Source organism: Carcharodon carcharias, chromosome 3 (genome assembly GCF_017639515.1).
Source record: "Carcharodon carcharias isolate sCarCar2 chromosome 3, sCarCar2.pri, whole genome shotgun sequence".
Taxonomy (NCBI): Eukaryota; Metazoa; Chordata; class Chondrichthyes; order Lamniformes; family Lamnidae; genus Carcharodon; species Carcharodon carcharias.
In genome coordinates, this window is record NC_054469.1 from 149,326,345 (window position 1) to 149,352,347 (window position 26,003).

At 46.5% G+C, this 26,003-nt stretch overlaps 1 protein-coding gene across 2 annotated transcripts in view; it reads left to right on the top strand.

The window, feature by feature from the left end:
• Positions 1-26,003, top strand: part of creb5b (cAMP responsive element binding protein 5b) — a 461,587-nt gene that overhangs the window by 82,744 nt on the left and 352,840 nt on the right. For both annotated transcript variants that reach the window (XM_041184407.1, XM_041184408.1), the window contains exon 4: positions 22,772-22,893. In XM_041184407.1, the coding sequence (XP_041040341.1) occupies positions 22,772-22,893 (122 nt within the window). The remainder of the gene's footprint in view (positions 1-22,771; positions 22,894-26,003) is intronic.

Consider the following 26,003-nt stretch of genomic DNA (forward strand, 5'->3'; position numbering starts at 1 on the left):
AGTTACTGTATAAAGGACAGGAACACAGGGCAGTTACTATATAAAGGATGGAACACAGGGCAGTTACTATTTAATGGACGGGAACACAGGGCAGTGACAGGATAAAGGGTAGGAACACAGGACAGTGACAGTATAAAGGGCAGGAACACACGGCAGTGACAGTATAAAGGGCAGGAACACAGGGCATTGACATTATTAAGGATGGGAACACAGAACAGTGACAGTATAAAGGACGGGAACACAGGGCAGTGACAGTATAAACGGTGGGAACTCAGGACAGTGACAGTATAAAGGACAGGAACACAGGGCAGTGACAGTATAAAGAACGGGAACACAGGGCAGTTATTGTTTAAAGGACAGGAACACAGTGCAGTGACAGTATAAAGGACAGAAACACAGGGCAGTGTTGCTGTAAAAAGGATGGGGACACAGGGTAGTTACTGTATAAAGGCTGGAAGCTCAGGGCAGTGACAGCATAAAGGACGGGAACACTGGGCAGTGACAGCATAAAGGACGGGAACACTGGGCAGTGACAGTATAAAGGGCAGGAACACAGGTAAGTGACAGTATAAAGGGCAGGAACACTGGGCATTGACATTATTAAGGATGGGAACACAGAACAGTGACAGTATAAAGGACGGGAACACAGGGCAGTGACAGTATAAACTGTGGGAACTCAGGACAGTGACAGTATAAAGGACGGGAACACAGGGCAGTGACAGTATAAAGGACAGAAACACAGGGCAGTGTTGCTGTAAAAAGGATGGGGACACAGGGCAGTTACTGTATAAAGGATGGAAGCTCAGGGCAGTGACAGCATAAAGGACGGGAACACTGGGCAGTGACAGCATAAAGGACGGGAACACTGTGCAGTGACAGTATAAAGGGCAGGAACACAGGACAGTGACAGTATAAAGGGCAGGAACACTGGGCATTGACATTATTAAGGATGGGAACACAGAACAGTGACAGTATAAAGGACGGGAACACAGGGCAGTGACAGTATAAACGGTGGGAACTCAGGACAGTGACAGTATAAAGGACGGGAACACAGGGCAGTGACAGTATAAAGAACGGGAACACAGGGCAGTTATTGTTTAAAGGACAGGAACACAGTGCAGTGACAGTATAAAGGGCAGGAACACAGAGCAGTGACAGTATAAAGGACAGAAACACAGGGCAGTGTTGCTGTAAAAAGGATGGGGACACAGGGCAGTTACTGTATAAAGGACAGAAACACAGGGCAGTTACTATATAAAGGACGGGAACACGGCAGTGACAGTATAAGGGACGGGAACACAGGGCAGTGACAGTATAAAGGGCAGGAACACCGGGCAGTGACAGTATAAAGGACAGGAACGCAGGACAGTGACAGTATATATAATGGGAACACAGGGCAGTGACAGTATAAAGGACGGGAACAGAGGGCATTGACTGAATAAAGGACAGGAACACAGGACAGTGACAGTATAAAGGACGGGAACATGGCAGTGACATTATACGGAATGGGAACACAGGGCAGTGTCAGTATAATGGACGGGAACACAGGGCAGTTACTGTATATAGGACAGGAACACAGGCCAGTTACTGTATAAAGGATGGAAACACGGCAGTGACAGTATAAAGGACAGGAACACAGGGCAGTGTTGCTGTAAAAAGGATGGGGACACAGGGCAGTTACTGTATAAAGGACAGAAACACAGGGCAGTTATTGTTTAAAGGGCAGGAACACAGGGCAGTGACAGTATAAAGGACGGGAACACAGGGCAGTTACTATATAAAGGACAGGAACACAGGGCAGTTACTATATAAAGGATGGAACACAGGGCAGTTACTATTTAATGGACGGGAACACAGGGCAGTGACAGGATAAAGGGTAGGAACACAGGACAGTGACAGTATAAAGGGCAGGAACACACGGCAGTGACAGTATAAAGGGCAGGAACACAGGGCATTGACATTATTAAGGATGGGAACACAGAACAGTGACAGTATAAAGGACGGGAACACAGGGCAGTGACAGTATAAACGGTGGGAACTCAGGACAGTGACAGTATAAAGGACAGGAACACAGGGCAGTGACAGTATAAAGAACGGGAACACAGGGCAGTTATTGTTTAAAGGACAGGAACACAGTGCAGTGACAGTATAAAGGGCAGGAACACAGAGCAGTGACAGTATAAAGGACAGAAACACAGGGCAGTGTTGCTGTAAAAAGGATGGGGACACAGGGCAGTTACTGTATAAAGGACAGAAACACAGGGCAGTTACTATATAAAGGACGGGAACACGGCAGTGACAGTATAAGGGACGTGAACACAGGGCAGTTACTGTATAAAGGACAGGAACACAGGGCAGTTACTATATAAAGGATGGAACACAGGGCAGTTACTATTTAATGGACGGGAACACAGGGCAGTGACAGGATAAAGGGTAGGAGCACAGGACAGTGACAGTATAAAGGGCAGGAACACACGGCAGTGACAGTATAAAGGGCAGGAACACAGGGCATTGACATTATTAAGGATGGGAACACAGAACAGTGACAGTATAAAGGACGGGAACACAGGGCAATGACAGTATAAACGGTGGGAACTCAGGACAGTGACAGTATAAAGGACAGGAACACAGGGCAGTGACAGTATAAAGAACGGGAACACAGGGCAGTTATTGTTTAAAGGACAGGAACACAGTGCAGTGACAGTATAAAGGGCAGGAACACAGAGCAGTGACAGTATAAAGGACAGAAACACAGGGCAGTGTTGCTGTAAAAAGGATGGGGACACAGGGTAGTTACTGTATAAAGGATGGAAGCTCAGGGCAGTGACAGCATAAAGGACGGGAACACTGGGCAGTGACAGCATAAAGGACGGGAACACTGTGCAGTGACAGTATAAAGGGCAGGAACACAGGACAGTGACAGTATAAAGGGCAGGAACACTGGGCATTGACATTATTAAGGATGGGAACACAGAACAGTGACAGTATAAAGGACGGGAACACAGGGCAGTGACAGTATAAACGGTGGGAACTCAGGACAGTGACAGTATAAAGGACAGGAACACAGGGCAGTGACAGTATAAAGGACAGAAACACAGGGCAGTGTTGCTGTAAAAAGGACAGAAACACAGGGCAGTTATTGTTTAAAGGGCAGGAACACAGGGCAGTGACAGTATAAAGGACGGGAACACAGGGCAGTTACTGTATAAAGGACAGGAACACAGGGCACTTACTATATAAAGGATGGAACACAGGGCAGTTACTATTTAATGGACGGGAACACAGGGCAGTGACAGGATAAAGGGTAGGAACACAGGACAGTGACAGTATAAAGGGCAGGAACACACGGCAGTGACAGTATAAAGGGCAGGAACACAGGGCATTGACATTATTAAGGATGGGAACACAGAACAGTGACAGTATAAAGGACGGGAACACAGTGCAGTGACAGTATAAACGGTGGGAACTCAGAGCAGTGACAGTATAAAGGACAGAAACACAGGGCAGTGTTGCTGTAAAAAGGATGGGGACACAGGGCAGTTACTGTATAAAGGACAGAAACACAGGGCAGTTACTATATAAAGGATGGGAACACGGCAGTGACAGTATAAGGGACGGGAACACAGGGCAGTTACTGTATAAAGGACAGGAACACAGGGCAGTTACTATATAAAGGATGGAACACAGGGCAGTTACTATTTAATGGACGGGAACACAGGGCAGTGACAGGATAAAGGGTAGGAACACAGGACAGTGACAGTATAAAGGGCAGGAACACACGGCAGTGACAGTATAAAGGGCAGGAACACAGGGCATTGACATTATTAAGGATGGGAACACAGAACAGTGACAGTATAAAGGACGGGAACACAGGGCAGTGACAGTATAAACGGTGGGAACTCAGGACAGTGACAGTATAAAGGACAGGAACACAGGGCAGTGACAGTATAAAGAACGGGAACACAGGGCAGTTATTGTTTAAAGGACAGGAACACAGTGCAGTGACAGTATAAAGGACAGAAACACAGGGCAGTGTTGCTGTAAAAAGGATGGGGACACAGGGTAGTTACTGTATAAAGGCTGGAAGCTCAGGGCAGTGACAGCATAAAGGACGGGAACACTGGGCAGTGACAGCATAAAGGACGGGAACACTGGGCAGTGACAGTATAAAGGGCAGGAACACAGGTAAGTGACAGTATAAAGGGCAGGAACACTGGGCATTGACATTATTAAGGATGGGAACACAGAACAGTGACAGTATAAAGGACGGGAACACAGGGCAGTGACAGTATAAACTGTGGGAACTCAGGACAGTGACAGTATAAAGGACGGGAACACAGGGCAGTGACAGTATAAAGGACAGAAACACAGGGCAGTGTTGCTGTAAAAAGGATGGGGACACAGGGCAGTTACTGTATAAAGGATGGAAGCTCAGGGCAGTGACAGCATAAAGGACGGGAACACTGGGCAGTGACAGCATAAAGGACGGGAACACTGTGCAGTGACAGTATAAAGGGCAGGAACACAGGACAGTGACAGTATAAAGGGCAGGAACACTGGGCATTGACATTATTAAGGATGGGAACACAGAACAGTGACAGTATAAAGGACGGGAACACAGGGCAGTGACAGTATAAACGGTGGGAACTCAGGACAGTGACAGTATAAAGGACGGGAACACAGGGCAGTGACAGTATAAAGAACGGGAACACAGGGCAGTTATTGTTTAAAGGACAGGAACACAGTGCAGTGACAGTATAAAGGGCAGGAACACAGAGCAGTGACAGTATAAAGGACAGAAACACAGGGCAGTGTTGCTGTAAAAAGGATGGGGACACAGGGCAGTTACTGTATAAAGGACAGAAACACAGGGCAGTTACTATATAAAGGACGGGAACACGGCAGTGACAGTATAAGGGACGGGAACACAGGGCAGTGACAGTATAAAGGGCAGGAACACCGGGCAGTGACAGTATAAAGGACAGGAACGCAGGACAGTGACAGTATATATAATGGGAACACAGGGCAGTGACAGTATAAAGGACGGGAACAGAGGGCATTGACTGAATAAAGGACAGGAACACAGGACAGTGACAGTATAAAGGACGGGAACATGGCAGTGACATTATACGGAATGGGAACACAGGGCAGTGTCAGTATAATGGACGGGAACACAGGGCAGTTACTGTATATAGGACAGGAACACAGGCCAGTTACTGTATAAAGGATGGAAACACGGCAGTGACAGTATAAAGGACAGGAACACAGGGCAGTGTTGCTGTAAAAAGGATGGGGACACAGGGCAGTTACTGTATAAAGGACAGAAACACAGGGCAGTTATTGTTTAAAGGGCAGGAACACAGGGCAGTGACAGTATAAAGGACGGGAACACAGGGCAGTTACTGTATAAAGGACAGGAACACAGGGCAGTTACTATATAAAGGATGGAACACAGGGCAGTTACTATTTAATGGACGGGAACACAGGGCAGTGACAGGATAAAGGGTAGGAGCACAGGACAGTGACAGTATAAAGGGCAGGAACACACGGCAGTGACAGTATAAAGGGCAGGAACACAGGGCATTGACATTATTAAGGATGGGAACACAGAACAGTGACAGTATAAAGGACGGGAACACAGGGCAATGACAGTATAAACGGTGGGAACTCAGGACAGTGACAGTATAAAGGACAGGAACACAGGGCAGTGACAGTATAAAGAACGGGAACACAGGGCAGTTATTGTTTAAAGGACAGGAACACAGTGCAGTGACAGTATAAAGGGCAGGAACACAGAGCAGTGACAGTATAAAGGACAGAAACACAGGGCAGTGTTGCTGTAAAAAGGATGGGGACACAGGGTAGTTACTGTATAAAGGACGGAAGCTCAGGGCAGTGACAGCATAAAGGACGGGAACACTGGGCAGTGACAGCATAAAGGACGGGAACACTGTGCAGTGACAGTATAAAGGGCAGGAACACAGGACAGTGACAGTATAAAGGGCAGGAACACTGGGCATTGACATTATTAAGGATGGGAACACAGAACAGTGACAGTATAAAGGACGGGAACACAGGGCAGTGACAGTATAAACGGTGGGAACTCAGGACAGTGACAGTATAAAGGACAGGAACACAGGGCAGTGACAGTATAAAGGACAGAAACACAGGGCAGTGTTGCTGTAAAAAGGACAGAAACACAGGGCAGTTATTGTTTAAAGGGCAGGAACACAGGGCAGTGACAGTATAAAGGACGGGAACACAGGGCAGTTACTGTATAAAGGACAGGAACACAGGGCACTTACTATATAAAGGATGGAACACAGGGCAGTTACTATTTAATGGACGGGAACACAGGGCAGTGACAGGATAAAGGGTAGGAACACAGGACAGTGACAGTATAAAGGGCAGGAACACACGGCAGTGACAGTATAAAGGGCAGGAACACAGGGCATTGACATTATTAAGGATGGGAACACAGAACAGTGACAGTATAAAGGACGGGAACACAGTGCAGTGACAGTATAAACGGTGGGAACTCAGAGCAGTGACAGTATAAAGGACAGAAACACAGGGCAGTGTTGCTGTAAAAAGGATGGGGACACAGGGCAGTTACTGTATAAAGGACAGAAACACAGGGCAGTTACTATATAAAGGATGGGAACACGGCAGTGACAGTATAAGGGACGGGAACACAGGGCAGTTACTGTATAAAGGACAGGAACACAGGGCAGTTACTATATAAAGGATGGAACACAGGGCAGTTACTATTTAATGGACGGGAACACAGGGCAGTGACAGGATAAAGGGTAGGAACACAGGACAGTGACAGTATAAAGGGCAGGAACACACGGCAGTGACAGTATAAAGGGCAGGAACACAGGGCATTGACATTATTAAGGATGGGAACACAGAACAGTGACAGTATAAAGGACGGGAACACAGGGCAGTGACAGTATAAACGGTGGGAACTCAGGACAGTGACAGTATAAAGGACAGGAACACAGGGCAGTGACAGTATAAAGAACGGGAACACAGGGCAGTTATTGTTTAAAGGACAGGAACACAGTGCAGTGACAGTATAAAGGACAGAAACACAGGGCAGTGTTGCTGTAAAAAGGATGGGGACACAGGGTAGTTACTGTATAAAGGCTGGAAGCTCAGGGCAGTGACAGCATAAAGGACGGGAACACTGGGCAGTGACAGCATAAAGGACGGGAACACTGGGCAGTGACAGTATAAAGGGCAGGAACACAGGTAAGTGACAGTATAAAGGGCAGGAACACTGGGCATTGACATTATTAAGGATGGGAACACAGAACAGTGACAGTATAAAGGACGGGAACACAGGGCAGTGACAGTATAAACTGTGGGAACTCAGGACAGTGACAGTATAAAGGACGGGAACACAGGGCAGTGACAGTATAAAGGACAGAAACACAGGGCAGTGTTGCTGTAAAAAGGATGGGGACACAGGGCAGTTACTGTATAAAGGATGGAAGCTCAGGGCAGTGACAGCATAAAGGACGGGAACACTGGGCAGTGACAGCATAAAGGACGGGAACACTGTGCAGTGACAGTATAAAGGGCAGGAACACAGGACAGTGACAGTATAAAGGGCAGGAACACTGGGCATTGACATTATTAAGGATGGGAACACAGAACAGTGACAGTATAAAGGACGGGAACACAGGGCAGTGACAGTATAAACGGTGGGAACTCAGGACAGTGACAGTATAAAGGACGGGAACACAGGGCAGTGACAGTATAAAGAACGGGAACACAGGGCAGTTATTGTTTAAAGGACAGGAACACAGTGCAGTGACAGTATAAAGGGCAGGAACACAGAGCAGTGACAGTATAAAGGACAGAAACACAGGGCAGTGTTGCTGTAAAAAGGATGGGGACACAGGGCAGTTACTGTATAAAGGACAGAAACACAGGGCAGTTACTATATAAAGGACGGGAACACGGCAGTGACAGTATAAGGGACGGGAACACAGGGCAGTGACAGTATAAAGGGCAGGAACACCGGGCAGTGACAGTATAAAGGACAGGAACGCAGGACAGTGACAGTATATATAATGGGAACACAGGGCAGTGACAGTATAAAGGACGGGAACAGAGGGCATTGACTGAATAAAGGACAGGAACACAGGACAGTGACAGTATAAAGGACGGGAACATGGCAGTGACATTATACGGAATGGGAACACAGGGCAGTGTCAGTATAATGGACGGGAACACAGGGCAGTTACTGTATATAGGACAGGAACACAGGCCAGTTACTGTATAAAGGATGGAAACACGGCAGTGACAGTATAAAGGACAGGAACACAGGACAGTGACAGTATAAAGGACGGGAACACGGGGCAGTTACTGTTTAAAGGACGGGAACACAAGGCAGTGACAGTATAAAGGGCAGGAACACAGGGCAGTGACAGTATAAAGGACAGAAACACAGGACAATGATAGTATAAAGAATGGGAACACAGGGCAGTGACAGTATAAAGGATGGGAACACAGGGCAGTTATTGTTTAAAGGACGGGAACACAGGGCAGTGACAGTATAAAGGACAGGAACACAGGGCAGTGACAGTATAAAGGGCAGGAACACAGGGCAGTGACAGTATAAAAGACAGGAACACAGGGCAGTGACAGTATAAAGGACAGGAACACAGGACAGTGACTATATATAATGGGAACACGGGGCAGTGACAGTATAAAGGACGGGAACACAGGGCAGTTACTGTTTAAAGGACGGGAACACGGCAGTGACAGTATAAAGGATGGAAACACAGGGCAGTGACAGTATAAAAGGCGGGAACACAGCGTAGTTACTGTTTAAAGGACGGGAATACATGGCAGTGGTAGTATAAAGGGCAGGAACACAGGGCAGTGACAGTATAAAGGGCAGGAACACAGGGCAGTGACAGTATAAAGGACAGGAACACAGGACAGTGACAGTATAAAGAATGGTAGTATAAAGGGCAGGAAAGAGGGCAGTGACAGTATAAAGGACAGGAACACAGGGCGGTTACTGTATAAAGGACAGGAACACAGGGCAGTTCATGTATAAAGGACTGGAACACAGGGCAGTGACTGTATAAAGGATGGGAACACAGGGCAGTTACTGTATAAAGGACGGAAACACGGCAATGTCAGTATAAAGGACGGGAACACAGGGCAATTACTGTCTAAAGGACAGGAAGACATGGCTGTTCCTGTATAAAGGACAGGAACACAGGGCAGTGACTGTAAAAAGGACGGGAACACGGCAGTGACAGTATAAAGGACGGAAACACAGGGCAGTGACAGTAGAAAGGACGGGAACACAGGGCAGTTACTGTTTAAAGGACGGGAACACAGGGCAGTGACAGTATAAAGGGAAGGAACACAGGGCAGTGACAGTATAAAGGGCAGGAACACAGGGCAGTGACAGTATAGAAGACAGCAACACAGGGCAGTGACAGTATAAAGGACAGGAACACAGGACAGTGACTATATATAATGGGAACACGGGGCAGTGACAGTATAAAGGATGGGAACACAGGACAGTGACAGTATAAACGGTGGGAACACAGGACAGTGACAGTTTAAAGGACGGGATCACAGGGCAGTGACAGTATAAAGAATGGGAACACAGGGCAGTTATTGTTTAAAGGACAGGAACACAGGACAGTGACAGTGTAAAGGACGGGTACACAGGGCAGTTACTGTTTAAAGGACGGGAACACAGGGCAGTGACAGTATAAAGGGCAGGAACAGCGGGCAGTGACAGTATAAAGGGCAGGAACGCAGGACAGTGACAGTATATATAATGGGAAGACAGGGCAGTGACAGTATAACGGATGGGAACACAGGGCAGTTACTGTTTAAAGGACGGGAAAACAGGGCAGTTACTGTATAAAGGATGGAAACATGGCAGTGACTGTATAAAGGACAGGAACACAGGACAGTGACAGTATAAAGGACAGAAACACAGGGCAGTTACTGTTTAAAGGACGGGAACACAGGGCAGTGACAGTATAAAGGGCAAGAACACAGGGCAGTGACAGAATAAAGGACAGGAACACAGGACAGTGACAGTATAAATGACGGGAACACGGCAGTGACATTATAAAGAATGGGAACACAGGGCAGTGACAGTATAAAGGACGGGAACACAGGGCAGTTACTGTATAAAGGACAGGAACACAGGGCAGATCCTGTATAAAGGACAGGAACACAGGGCAGTGACTGTAAAAGGGATGGGGACACAGGGCAGTTGCTGTATAAAGGACAGAAACACAGGGCAGTTACTATATAAAGGACGGGAACACGGCAGTGACAGTACAAAGGACGGGAACACAGGGCAGTGACAGTATAAAGGATGGGAACACAGGGCAGTTCCTGTATAAAGGACAGGAACACAGGGCAGTTACTGTATAAAGGATGGAAACACGGCAGTAACTGTATAAAGGACAGGAACACAGGGCAGTTATTGTTTAAAGGGCAGGAACACAGGGCAGTGACAGTATAAAGGACAGGAACACAGGACAGTGACAGTATAAAGGACGGTAACACGGCAGTGACATTATAAAGAATGGGAACACAGGGCAGTGACAGTATAAAGGACGGGAACTTAGGGCAGTTACTGTATAAAGGACAGGAACACAGGGCAGTTACTATATAAAGGATGGAACACAGGGCAGTTACTATTTAAAGGACGGGAACACAGGGCAGTGACAGGATAAAGGGTAGGAACACAGGACAGTGACAGTATAAAGGGCAGGAACACACGGCAGTGACAGTATAAAGGACAGGAACACAGGGCAGTGACTGTATAAAGGATGGAAGCTCAGGGCAGTGACAGCATAAAGGACGGGAACACTGGGCAGTGACAGTATAAAGGGCAGGAACACAGGACAGTGACAGTATAAAGGGCAGGAACACAGGGCATTGACATTATTAAGGATGGGAACACAGAACAGTGACAGTATAAAGGACGGGAACACAGGGCAGTGACAGTATAAACGGTGGGAACTCAGGACAGTGACAGTATAAAGGACAGGAACACAGGGCAGTGACAGTATAAAGAACGGGAACACAGGGCAGTTATTGTTTAAAGGACAGGAACACAGTGCAGTGACAGTATAAAGGGCAGGAACACAGAGCAGTGACAGTATAAAGGACAGAAACACAGGGCAGTGTTGCTGTAAAAAGGATGGGGACACAGGGTAGTTACTGTATAAAGGCTGGAAGCTCAGGGCAGTGACAGCATAAAGGACGGGAACACTGGGCAGTGACAGCATAAAGGACGGGAACACTGTGCAGTGACAGTATAAAGGGCAGGAACACAGGACAGTGACAGTATAAAGGGCAGGAACACTGGGCATTGACATTATTAAGGATGGGAACACAGAACAGTGACAGTATAAAGGACGGGAACACAGGGCAGTGACAGTATAAAGGACGGGAACAGAGGGCATTGACTGAATAAAGGACAGGAACACAGGACAGTGACAGTATAAAGGACGGTAACACGGCAGTGACATTATAAAGAATGGGAACACAGGGCAGTGACAGTATAAAGGACGGGAACTTAGGGCAGTTACTGTATAAAGGACAGGAACACAGGGCAGTTACTATATAAAGGATGGAACACAGGGCAGTTACTATTTAAAGGACGGGAACACAGGGCAGTGACAGGATAAAGGGTAGGAACACAGGACAGTGACAGTATAAAGGGCAGGAACACACGGCAGTGACAGTATAAAGGACAGGAACACAGGGCAGTGACTGTATAAAGGATGGAAGCTCAGGGCAGTGACAGCATAAAGGACGGGAACACTGGGCAGTGACAGTATAAAGGGCAGGAACACAGGACAGTGACAGTATAAAGGGCAGGAACACAGGGCATTGACATTATTAAGGATGGGAACACAGAACAGTGACAGTATAAAGGACGGGAATACAGGGCAGTGACAGTATAAACGGTGGGAACTCAGGACAGTGACAGTATAAAGGACAGGAACACAGGGCAGTGACAGTATAAAGAACGGGAACACAGGGCAGTTATTGTTTAAAGGACAGGAACACAGTGCAGTGACAGTATAAAGGGCAGGAACACAGAGCAGTGACAGTATAAAGGACAGAAACACAGGGCAGTGTTGCTGTAAAAAGGATGGGGACACAGGGTAGTTACTGTATAAAGGCTGGAAGCTCAGGGCAGTGACAGCATAAAGGACGGGAACACTGGGCAGTGACAGCATAAAGGACGGGAACACTGTGCAGTGACAGTATAAAGGGCAGGAACACAGGACAGTGACAGTATAAAGGGCAGGAACACTGGGCATTGACATTATTAAGGATGGGAACACAGAACAGTGACAGTATAAAGGACGGGAACACAGGGCAGTGACAGTATAAACGGTGGGAACTCAGGAGAGTGACAGTATAAAGGACGGGAACACAGGGCAGTGACAGTATAAAGAACGGGAACACAGGGCAGTTATTGTTTAAAGGACAGGAACACAGTGCAGTGACAGTATAAAGGGCAGGAACACAGAGCAGTGACAGTATAAAGGACAGAAACACAGGGCAGTGTTGCTGTAAAAAGGATGGGGACACAGGGCAGTTACTGTATAAAGGACAGAAACACAGGGCAGTTACTATATAAAGGACGGGAACACGGCAGTGACAGTATAAGGGACGGGAACACAGGGCAGTGACAGTATAAAGGGCAGGAACACCGGGCAGTGACAGTATAAAGGACAGGAATGCAGGACAGTGACAGTATATATAATGGGAACACAGGGCAGTGACAGTATAAAGGACGAGAACAGAGGGCACTGACTGTATAAAGGTCAGGAACACAGGACAGTGACAGTATAAAGGACGGGAACACGGCAGTGACATTATACGGAATGGGAATACAGGGCAGTGTCAGTATAATGGACGGGAACACAGGGCAGTTACTGTATAAAGGACAGGAACACAGGCCAGTTACTGTATAAAGGATGGAAACACGGCAGTGACAGTATAAAGGACAGGAACACAGGACAGTGACAGTATAAAGGACGGGAACACAGGGCAGTTACTGTTTAAAGGACGGGAACACAAGGCAGTGACAGTATAAAGGGCAGGAACACAGGTCAGTGACTGTATAAAGGATGGGAACACAGGGTAGTTACTGTATAAAGGACGGAAACACGGCAATGTCAGTATTAAGGAGGGAACACAGGGCAATTACTGTATAAAGAACAAGAAGACATGGCTGTTCCTGTATAAAGGACAGGAACACAGGGCAGTGACTGTAAAAAGGATGGGAACACGGCAGTGACAGTATAAAGAACGGAAACACAGGGCAGTGACAGTAGAAAGGACGGGAACACAGGGCAGTTACTGTTTAAAGGACGGGAACACAGGGCAGTGACAGTATAAAGGGAAGGAACACAGGGCAGTGACAGTATAAAGGGCAGGAACACAGGGCAGTGACAGTATAAAAGACAGCAACACAGGGCAAGTGACAGTATAAAGGACAGGAACACAGGACAGTGACTATATATAATGGGAACACGGGGCAGTGACAGTATAAAGGACGGGAACACAGGCCAGTGACAGTATAAACGGTGGGAACACAGGACAGTGACAGTACAAAGGACGGGAACACAGGGCAGTGACAGTATAAAGAATGGGAACACAGGGCAGTTATTGTTTAAAGGACAGGAACACAGGACAGTGACAGTGTAAAGGACGGGTACACAGGGCAGTTACTGTTTAAAGGACGGGAACACATGGCAGTGACAGTATAAAGGGCAGGAACACCGGGCAGTGACAGTATAAAGGACAGGAACGCAGGACAGTGACAGTATATATAATGGGAAGACAGGGCAGTGACAGTATAACGGATGGGAACACAGGGCAGTTACTGTTTAAAGGACGGGAAAACAGGGCAGTTACTGTATAAAGGATGGAAACACGGCAGTGACTGTATAAAGGACAGGAACACAGGACAGTGACAGTATAAAGGACGGAAACACAGGGCAGTTACTGTTTAAAGGACGGGAACACAGGGCAGTGACAGTATAAAGGGCAAGAACACAGGGCAGTGACAGTATAAAGGACAGGAACACAGGACAGTGACAGTATAAAGGACGGGAACACGGCAGTGACATTATAAAGAATGGGAACACGGGGCAGTGACAGTATAAAGGACGGGAACACAGGGCAGTTACTGTATAAAGGACAGGAACACAGGGCAGATCCTGTATAAAGGACAGGAACACAGGGCAGTGACTGTAAAAAGGATGGGAACACAGGGCAGTGACAGTATAAAGGATGGGAACACAGGTCAGTTCCTGTATAAAGGACAGGAACACAGGGCAGTTACTGTATAAAGGATGGAAACACGGCAGTAACTGTATAAAGGACAGGAACACAGGGCAGTTATTGTTTAAAGGGCAGGAACACAGGGCAGTGACAGTATAAAGGACAGGAACACAGGACAGTGACAGTATAAAGGACGGGAACACGGCAGTGACATTATAAAGAATGGGAACACAGGGCAGTGACAGTATAAAGGACGGGAACACAGGGCAGTTACTGTACAAAGGACAGGAACACAGGGCAATTACTATATAAAGGATGGAACACAGGGCAGTTACTATTTAATGGACGGGAACACAGGGCAGTGACAGGACAAAGGGTAGGAACACAGGACAGTGACAGTATAAAGGGCAGGAACACACGGCAGTGACAGTATAAAGGGCAGGAACACAGGGCATTGACATTATTAAGGATGGGAACACAGAACAGTGACAGTATAAAGGACGGGAACACAGGGCAGTGACAGTATAAACGGTGGGAACTCAGGACAGTGACAGTATAAAGGACAGGAACACAGGGCAGTGACAGTATAAAGAACGGGAACACAGGGCAGTTATTGTTTAAAGGACAGGAACACAGGACAGTGACAGTATAAAGGGCAGGAACACAGAGCAGTGACAGTATAAAGGACAGAAACACAGGGCAGTGTTGCTGTAAAAAGGATGGGGACACAGGGTAGTTACTGTATAAAGGATGGAAGCTCAGGGCAGTGACAGCATAAAGGACGGGAACACTGGGCAGTGACAGCATAAAGGACGGGAACACTGTGCAGTGACAGTATAAAGGGCAGGAACACTGGGCATTGACATTATTAAGGATGGGAACACAGAACAGTGACAGTATAAAGGACGGGAACACAGGGCAGTGACAGTATAAACGGTGGGAACTCAGGAGAGTGACAGTATAAAGGACGGGAACACAGGGCAGTGACAGTATAAAGAACGGGAACACAGGGCAGTTATTGTTTAAAGGACAGGAACACAGTGCAGTGACAGTATAAAGGGCAGGAACACAGAGCAGTGACAGTATAAAGGACAGAAACACAGGGCAGTGTTGCTGTAAAAAGGATGGGGACACAGGGCAGTTACTGTATAAAGGACAGAAACACAGGGCAGTTACTATATAAAGGACGGGAACATGGCAGTGACAGTATAAGGGACGGGAACACCGGGCAGTGACAGTATAAAGGGCAGGAACACCGGGCAGTGACAGTATAAAGGACAGGAACGCAGGACAGTGACAGTATATATAATGGGAACACAGGGCAGTGACAGTATAAAGGACGGGAACAGAGGGCATTGACTGTATAAAGGACAGGAACACAGGACAGTGACAGTATAAATGACGGGAACACGGCAGTGACATTATACGGAATGGGAACACAGGGCAGTGTCAGTATAATGGACGGGAACACAGGGCAGTTACTGTATATAGGACAGGAACACAGGCCAGTTACTGTATAAAGGATGGAAACATGGCAGTGACAGTATAAAGGACAGGAACACAGGACAGTGACAGTATAAAGGACGGGAACACAGGGCAGTTACTGTTTAAAGGACGGGAACACAAGGCAGTGACAGTATAAAGGGCAGGAACACAGGGCAGTGACAGTATAAAGGACAGAAACACAGGACAATGATAGTATAAAGAATGGGAACACAGGGCAGTGACAGTATAAAGGATGGGAACACAGGGCAGTTATTGTTTAAAGGACGGGAACACAGGGCAGTGACAGTATAAAGGACAGGAACACAGGGCAGTGACAGTATAAAGGGCAGGAACACAGGGCAGTGACAGTATAAAGGACAGGAACACATGACAGTGACTATATATAATGGGAACACGGGGCAGTGACAGTATAAAGGACGGGAACACAGGGCAGTTACTGTTTAAAGGACGGGAACACGGCAGTGACAGTATAAAGGATGGAAACACAGGGCAGTGACAGTATAAAGGGCGGGAACACAGGGTAGTTACTGTTTAAAGGACGGGAACACATGGCAGTGGTAGTATAAAGGGCAGGAACACAGGGCAGTGACAGTATAAAGGGCAGGAACACAGGGCAGTGACAGTATAAAGGACAGGAACACAGGACAGTGACAGTATAAAGAATGGTAGTATAAAGGGCAGGAAAGAGGGCAGTGACAGTATAAAGGACAGGAACACAGGGCGGTTACTGTATAAAGGACAGGAACACAGGGCAGTTCATGTATAAAGGACTGGAACACAGGGCAGTGACTGTATAAAGGATGGGAACACAGGGCAGTTACTGTATAAAGGACGGAAACACGGCAATGTCAGTATAAAGGACGGGAACACAGGGCAATTACTGTCTAAAGGACAGGAAGACATGGCTGTTCCTGTATAAAGGACAGGAACACAGGGCAGTGACTGTAAAAAGGACGGGAACACGGCAGTGACAGTATAAAGGACGGAAACACAGGGCAGTGACAGTAGAAAGGATGGGAACACAGGGCAGTTACTGTTTAAAGGACGGGAACACAGGGCAGTGACAGTATAAAGGGAAGGAGCACAGGGCAGTGACAGTATAAAGGGCAGGAACACAGGGCAGTGACAGTATAAAAGACAGCAACACAGGGCAGTGACAGTATAAAGGACAGGAACACAGGACAGTGACTATATATAATGGGAACACGGGGCAGTGACAGTATAAAGGACGGGAACACAGGCCAGTGACAGTATAAACGGTGGGAACACAGGACAGTGACGGTATAAAGGACGGGAACACAGGGCAGTGACAGTATAAAGAATGGGAACACAGGGCAGTTATTGTTTAAAGGACAGGAACACAGGACAGTGACAGTATAAAGGACGTGTACACAGGGCAGTTACTGTTTAAAGGACGGGAACACAGGGCAGTGACAGTATAAAGGGCAGGAACACAGGGCAGTGACAGTATAAAGGGCAGGAACACAGGACAATGACAGTATAAAGGACAGGAACACAGAGCATGGACAGTGTAAAGGACGGGAACACAGGACAGTGACAGTACAAAGGACAGAAACACAGGGCAGTTACTATATAAAAGACGGGAACACGGCAGTGACAGTATAAAGGACGGAAACACAGGGTAGTGACAGTATAAAGGACGGGAACACAGGGCAGTGACAGTATAAAGGACGGGAACACAGGGCAGTTACTGTTTAAAGGACGGGAACACAGGGCAGTGGTAGTATAAAGGGCAGGGACACAGGGCAGTGACAGTATAAAGGACAGGAACACAGAACAGTGACAGAATAAAGAATGGGAACACAGGGCAGTGACAGTATAAAGGACAGGAACACAGGAGAGTGACAGTATAAAGGGCAGGAACACAGAGCATGGACAGAGTAAAGGATGGGAACACAGGGGCCGTGACAGTATAAAGGGCGGGAACACAGGGTAGTTACTGTTTAAAGGACGGGAACACATGGCAGTGGTAGTATAAAGGGCAGGAACACAGGGCAGTGACAGTATAAAGGGCAGGAACACAGGGCAGTGACAGTATAAAGGACAGGAACACAGGACAGTGACAGTATAAAGAATGGTAGTATAAAGGGCAGGAACACAGGGCAGTGACAGTATAAAGGAGAGGAACACAGGGCGGTTACTGTATAAAGGACAGGAACACAGGGCAGTTCATGTATAAAGTACAGGAACACAGGGCAGTGACTGTATAAAGGATGGGAACACAGGGCAGTTACAGTATAAAGGACGGAAACACGGCAATGTCAGTATAAAGGACGGGAACACAGGGCAGTTACTGTATAAAGGACAGGAAGACATGGCTGTTCCTGTATAAAGGACAGGAACAGAGGGCAGTGACTGTAAAAAGGAGGGGAACACGGCAGTGACAGTATAAAGGACGGAAACACAGGGCAGTGACAGTAGAAAGGACGGGAACACAGGGCAGTTACTGTTTAAAGGAAGGGAACACAGGGCAGTGACAGTATAAAGGGAAGGAACACAGGGCAGTGACTGTATAAAGGGCAGGAACACAGGGCAGTGACAGTATAAAAGACAGGAACACAGGGCAGTGACAGTATAAAGGACAGGAACATAGGACAGTGACTATATATAATGGGAACACGGGGCAGTGACGGTATAAAGGACGGGAACACAGGGCAGTGACAGTATAAACGGTGGGAACACAGGACAGTGACAGTATAAAGGACGGGAACACGGCAGTGACAGTACAAAGAATGGGAACACAGGGCAGTTATTGTTTAAAAGACAGGAACACAGGGCAGTGACAGTATAAAGGACAGCAACACAGGGCAGTTACTGTATAACGGACGGGAAATCAGGGCAGTGACAGTATAACGTACGGGAACACAGGGCATTTACTGTATAAAGGACAGGAACACAGGGTAGTGACAGTGTAAAGGACAGGAACACAGGGCAGTTACTGTATAAATGACAGGAACACGAGCTATGGCCGTTTAATGAGCGAGCGGCAGCATTTGACCAAAAAAAATCTAAGTTTGACGTCACAGGGAAGAAGGTTAATGGTTTTTTTCTCTCTAGGCTAGGGCATTCTTTCAAAATAGGAGCCGTGAAATTAAAAATTTCAATCGGAGTTAATTTAAAGTAAGTGAATTAATAAGAATATAAGCACAGAGCATATCTGGAGTTTATAAATTAAAATTAGTAGTTTATACAGAGGTCTAACTAGTGGACAAAGCCTAAAAATTAGAGCTGGGCCTTTCAGGAGTGAAGTTAGGAAAGTCACAAAGCGTGGCAGAAGTTTGGAACTCTCTTCTGCAAACAGCAATTGACCAATTTTTGTTAACCAAAGATATTAAGGGATATGAGGCAATGACAGGAAAATGGAGTTGGTTCACAGAGGAGTCATCATCTCATTGAATGGCAACATAGACTCAAGGGGCTAAATAGCCTCCTCCTGTTTCTATGTAAATGAGGGTCAGTGAAAGCTGGCTGAAGTCAAACTTGGGGGATATTTAAACTGGTGCCAACTAGGCAGAGGGTTAGTCAAAATAAAATAGAAGAGTTACACTTTCACCTCATGTCCCCAGGCTGGCGACTGCAATTTTAAGTTGCAGTCAGCAAGAACACCTATCAAAAGACCTTGTTTAAATATGAAGATTGAGTTCCACTGATGTCATCAGGACCTGACTGCACTTTAAGCCTGGGCCTTCACGGGGAAGCTTTGATCAATATCCCAGAGGAGTCCCAGAAAGCAGGTTATTCAAAATATTTGAATGTTTCCTCTAGATGAGGATGAACAGGAGTGCTCACCCAGGCCCTCTAAGAAAACCATGAGCTTCAACTGCCCTGAACTTCCCACTCCCTACAGACATTGGAATGTCATTACAAGATACTTCGAGTGGGTTTTTCCGGCCCTGCCGTGACAAATCCTCCCTGACAGACATGGCAAGCCAGCTAAAAGTCCATTGATGGGGCCGGAAAATTCTGGCTTTAATTTGGTGCTGATGTTTGTATGACCAGGTTCCTTTTAGCTGCTTTATACCTCCTGAAATCCCACTGCTGCTCCAGCCAGTCATGTGGTGCTTCCCAAAATGTTTGGAAGGTAGACTGCCTCCAGTCCTGGAGATGAGGACTGGACATTACAATCTCCTGACCCTTGTGCTGCCAAGCGTTTGAGGGCTTCCAGTCTTCCTTGGCCCCCTGCTCACACCATTCTCACTCATTCTAAAATTGACCCCACTGTCTAAATTTTAATGTCATGTAAGTAGTGGAACTTTTCTGAGTGAGAGATTTGATATAGTATATCTCCTGCAGGCCGTTTTTTGCCCAGAAAATTAGTCAACAGCTTCCAAAAGGAGTAGATATTTTAAACATTTTCTGCCAATCTTTCTGTGAAATGTTGTTTGGCACTGCCCCATTCCCCACTGAGTATTGTTTCTCTTTAATGTATTCCAGCAAATGATGGAGAAAAGCTAGTGAGGGAGTGAGTTGTTGTCAGGGGCTGGGGTGCAGTCACCACAACTTCATGGGCTAATATTATGCTGGGTTGGGCCCCTATGCCCTAGTCTAAAAATCGAGGCGTGCCCTTCCCCAGTTTGGCAGTCTTGCCCCTGCAGTCAGCCAATGGCCGTCAGGCTGTTGGCTTTAGGTGAGAGTTCTGTCCCCATCAGTGACGAAGTCCAGCCTCTGACTAGCAGCTCTCTGGTCCCACCAGCCGCTTTGAGAGCATTGGCCACTGCTGGGGCTGCAGTGACTTCCAGAGGGAAGTGAGCTGCGTTAGAACCAGATTTCAAGGTAAGTTTAGGTTCTTGCGGGGCTAGGATGTCAGGTCCCAGCTGGGGAGGCAGGAGCGGACAGGTCAGGGGGCTCGATACCTTGGAGGAGCATCAAATTGGCACTGGGGTCCCTAAAAGGAGGTAACCCTGCCGCCGCCGCGCCCCCCCCCCCCCCCCCCCCACCCCACCCCAACTCCAAACCTTGCCAGGCCTGGCGAAGGCTTCACTGGGCAGGCTGGACTATTGGTGCTGGCCTCTCCCCTCAGAGGTGGCTGGAGGAAGCCCTGAAATGGTCATGAATTGTCCACTTAAGGGGTCAATTAGCCTACAGGTGGGCAGACCTCCTGACACCCTTCCTGCCCCTCTTCCCCACAGCTGGTAAAATTGCAATGTGGCAGGGATTGTGGGGAGGTGGTTGGCAAGTGCAGGGTGGACAGGCAGGTGCCAAGAGTGGTACCCTTGCCCCCCCCCCCCCCCCCCCCAAGCCCGTCACGCCAACACGGCCGCCAGGATCAATAAAGTTCAACTCCATCATTCCATCCACTTAGCTCCAAGGAGAAATCTAGGGGCTTACTGCAAAAAGCCTGTGGCATCTAGTGTCACTGGGAAAGACAGTAAGTTACTGCATTATGCTCCTTCTCAACTTCCTAACATGCTAAGATCTGGCATGAAATAAAAGCTGCAAATGCTCCGATCATGGACCTCGTGCATTCCACACCACCACTGCACGCCCCCCCACTCCCTGCCTCGACAGCCCCGCTCCGCCATCCTTCCCTCAATTCAACCTTCTCCTTCTGTTTTTCTACTTTCAGATTCCCTAGAACTCCTGACTGGCCAGACACAGTACACACACAGGGTTGAGAGAGAGAGAGCAACCCCACATCAGTGATGATGAAGTGCAATCACTTGACCTGACACTCACAACCACCAAATCAGATACTGACATTGCATGTGCCTTAGAGATTAATATAGTCAGGATCTGTATGTGGTGAGTCTCTGGGCATGAGAAGGCTGCAGCCAGGAAAGTGGGAAAGAATAATTTGTGTGCCATCTCAACCAAGGGTGAGATCACAAACATATTGTGCTGCAGAAGATTCAGATGAAAACTGTGATGGTGCTGCTCACAGTAGAAGGCTGATGAGCTTACACATTGAGATGCTTGGGGCATTGGCAGGCCTGCCACAGAGCTGCCTGTCACTATCAAGGGGCATGGAGGAGTCCAGCTCTAATGTGACACAGCACATCACATATAGCTTGGAGTTCATTCTTTCCACCATGGAAGTGGTGCCCAACTCCATGAGTGCACTAGCAAACACAACCATGATGGAGCGTCTGGTACTTGTTGTCTCAGTTTCCCCCGCAGCACAAAGCTTAGGTAAAGATCATGTGATCCATGCTTTTTTTCCCTGCAAGCTCAGCTTGATGCCATGCAGGCTCAGGCTGCTACCATCATATCTGTGAATCTCAGTGCTGAGGGTGAAGGGTTTTCAGGATCTCACAGCTGTCCAACAATATGTCCTCCAACAGATTACTAGGATTCCTTAGGTGGACTGCCTCAAGCAGCGCTACTGAACTGAATTTCACACATCATGTTTCCACCTGCGGGCGAGACTCCTTGTAAACCTTAGCAACTTGAAATGACTATAGGAAGCACCAAACACTTATGGAAGTGCAGCAATAATCAGAAGAGATCAACCAACACTGAACCTGAAAGTAGTTGATGATCCTTTTAAATAGGGCTGGTGGGGTATCTTTCCTGCTGCTGCACACAGCTGTCTGTGGTTAAGATAAATTGTTAGCTGGAGCTTTGAACTCAAAAATGGCATTGCTGTCGTCAAATCAGTGTTATACACTGATTGACATCATAATCTTTCTGCTGTGCATACTTCAGCTGAACGTCCACTACACATGCACTAATGGCTGCACCAATATGGTGAATGATGCATTCACCTCACAAGCATGCGCAGATGCTGCTGATACCATCTGGAGTTCTAAAGACATTTGTAGTGCCTGAGAAATGGATGCTAATGAGTCCAATTTGCCGCTTCATAACTCTGATGCCTATCCATGTGGAGTTTGATTGGTAGGAGGTAGAGAATGAGAAAGATAACACCTTTCCTTTGTTATGTAGGACTTAAGGTAAACTGAACTAATAATTCTAACACATTTCTTTGTAGATCAGACTCCCACTCCTACTCGATTTCTGAAGAACTGTGAAGAAGTTGGACTCTTTAATGAACTTGCGTGTTCCTTAGAACAGGAGTTTAGGAAAGCACAGGAAGAAGAAGACAATAAAAGGGTATGTGAGTATACCGCATTGGTGTGAATTTTCCTTCTCCAGAACTTCCTACTGTTTCAGAAGGAATGGTTCGGAGTGTCCAATTAATACTGTGTCCAATTAGTACTTCAACTTCATTACATGCATTTAACAACAGCTTGTTTATAGAAATATTTGTTTCAACAGAAAGTTGGTGCATTGATTAATTTTTCCATATACCCTTTGGTGCTCTGCTAGCAAAATTTCCAAACTGAGAGAGCATCAGATAAATAAATATTTACGAGTCTCAATAATAGACCAAACTTTAAGGTCTAACCCTGTGCTCTTCTTGCTGTGGCTCAATTTACTTCAAGCAGATGGATTGTAGGTTTCTCTCTCTCTGATTGAACTTGAAGATCTGAAATTATATAGGGCAAAATTTTCCCCTCGTCGGCCCGCCCAGCTCAAGGGGCCATTGACAGGCCGGCGGGCACACAGCTGATTTGGCTTCACTCCCACCGACCTGAAAATTGAAATGAGGCGAGGTGATGTCAGGAGTTCCGCCCAACATCATCCTGTGTCATTTTACGTGTCGGTGAGCAGGCCCCACCCCCCGCTTGCCGACTGGGAGATCCTGGCCATAGATATTTGCACCGATTTGCTTAGAATATACAGCACAGAAACCCAGGCCATTCAGTTGAATCTGTATTGGTGTTTGTACTTTACATGAATAGCCTCCAATTTCACCTATCTCATCTCAGCATTTCAATGCATCTTTTATTCTCTTTTCTCTCATGTAATTGTCTAGTTTACTTTTGAAAGCATCTAAACTATTTGCATCGATCGCTTCCTGTGGCAGCGAGTTCCACATTCTAACCATTCTCTGACTCAAAAAATTCCTCCTTATTTCATGTCAGGAAGATACAATAATTTCAATAATGTTATTGGAATTTATCGTAAAATAGAGTGATAGTGGGAGGTATCTATGGGCAGAATTTTTCCATCAGCGAGCAGGGGGCGGGGCCTGCTCGTCGACGCATTAAATGACACGGGATGACGTTGGGGGGAACCGCCAACTTCATCCCGCCCCATTTAAATTTTCAGGAAGGTGGGGGCACAGCAAAATCAGCTGTGGGCCCGCTGACCTCTCAATGGCCAATTGAGGCCATTGACAAGATCATTAAAACAATTAAAGGACCTGCCCATCCAACCTTAAGGTTGGTTTTAAGTGGGCGGACCAATTAAGGCCCCCGCAGCGGGCAGCCCAATGGGAAGCGCTATGTGCTTCCTGTGCAGGCGGGGAGGGATTCCCCAGCTGTCAGAGCCCGTTCTTTCGTGCATGCATGTGAAAGAGCACATATCTCCTTGAAGCAAAGTGCTGTCTCAGGGAGATCGCTGAAACTCTGTGAAACTCTGAAAATAGAAAAATTTAAAAATCATTAACATGTCCCTCCTCGTGTGAAAATGTCACATGAGATGGGACATGTTAGTGAAGAACACAAACACTTTATTAAAAGTTTTTAAACTCGGTATCAAACCTCATTCCGCCACTGGATGAGGTTTGTAAAACAATCACTTACCTGCCTGCCCGTTGAGCCCGTGCACCGAGCCAAAGTTCGCACGGGCCCCTCAAAATCCTGGTCGATTGGAGTGTTAATGGCCTTAACAAGGCCTTTAATTAATGGCGGGCATGCGTCCTGCTGCATTGTGTGCCCGCCAACCAAAATATCGTGATGCCGCGCGCTGACATCGGATGCTCGTGTGACATTTTAAGCGCTGACATACGGACTCTGCCACCCGCATGCCAACCAGAAGATTCTGCCCAGTCTGTTTATTTTTCCCAAAGATTACTGGTAAAACTTAGTGCTATGAGAGGTTTTTATTATCAGGAAGATAAAGTCCAAAGACATAGTGAAACAATGGGTATTTACATTCAAAGAGGAAAAAATGTATAAAGGAGAGAAGACGGTTTGTAAGGGAAGGCATTTTAAGATTTTACAAGTGTGAGAAGCCCTCAGCATCTATGCCTCAATCTGCTGTCTTCAAAGGACTGAAGTTAAGAAAACTCACTTTGAATTCAACTTGTTCAGAGTATCATGTTTCTTTGCCTGGGTCTTTTAAAATGTGTGTCTTACTGTTGACTTAACAAAAGTGTAACTGGGAGTTGGATTGATTAGGGGAACTTAGAAGTTATAGGAGTAATTTGTAGATCTGCGTATGTATTTTAAACATCATTTCTCTTATTAATAAATGTTTAATCTAGTTTTGTAAAACCTATAAGACTTGGTGGTCTTATTACTACTGAATTCAAGGGACACATCTCAAAATTTATACAAATTGCAAAAGAAGTTGTGGCAGTTGTTTCAAGTTTCTCTTTGGGATTTGAACAACTCAGCATTTACCAGCGGCTGTTTTATAACAATCATTACTGGACTTATTAATAATTATATTGTATTTACAGCCACTAGTTTTAGATTTTTCCACAAGTGGTAACATTCTCCCTGTCTATTTTTAAAGAACCCAATCAGGTCACCTCTAAGTTTTCTCTTTTCTGAAGTAAACAGCCCAGCCTGTTCATTCTTTTCTGATAGAATGGTACCATTCTTGTAAATATTTTTACGGATGAAGGGACTGAAGGTATGGTTACTAAATTTGCTGATGACACAAAGATAGGTAGGAAAGTAAGTTGCAAAGAGGACATAAGGAGGCAACAAAGGAATATAGCTGGATTAAGTGAGTGGGCAAAGATCCGACAAATGGATTATACTGTGGGAAAATGTGAAGTTGTCCATTTTGGCAGAAGAATAAAAAAGAGGCATAGTATCTAAATGGTGAAAGATTGCAAAACTCTGAGATGCAGAGGGATCTGCGTGTCCTAGTTCATGAACTGCAAAAGGTTAGTTTGCAGGTACAGCAAGTAATTAGTAAAGCTCATAGAATGTTATTATTTATTCCGTGGGGAATTGAATATAAAAGTAGGGAGGTAATGCTTCATTTATACATGACATTGGTGAGACCACGTCTGGAATACTGTGTACAGTAGTGGTCTCCTTATTTAAGAAGGGATATATATGTGTTGGAAGCAGTTCAGGGAAGGTTTACCAGACTAATACTTGGAATGGGCGGGTTGTCTTATGAGGAGAGGTTGGACA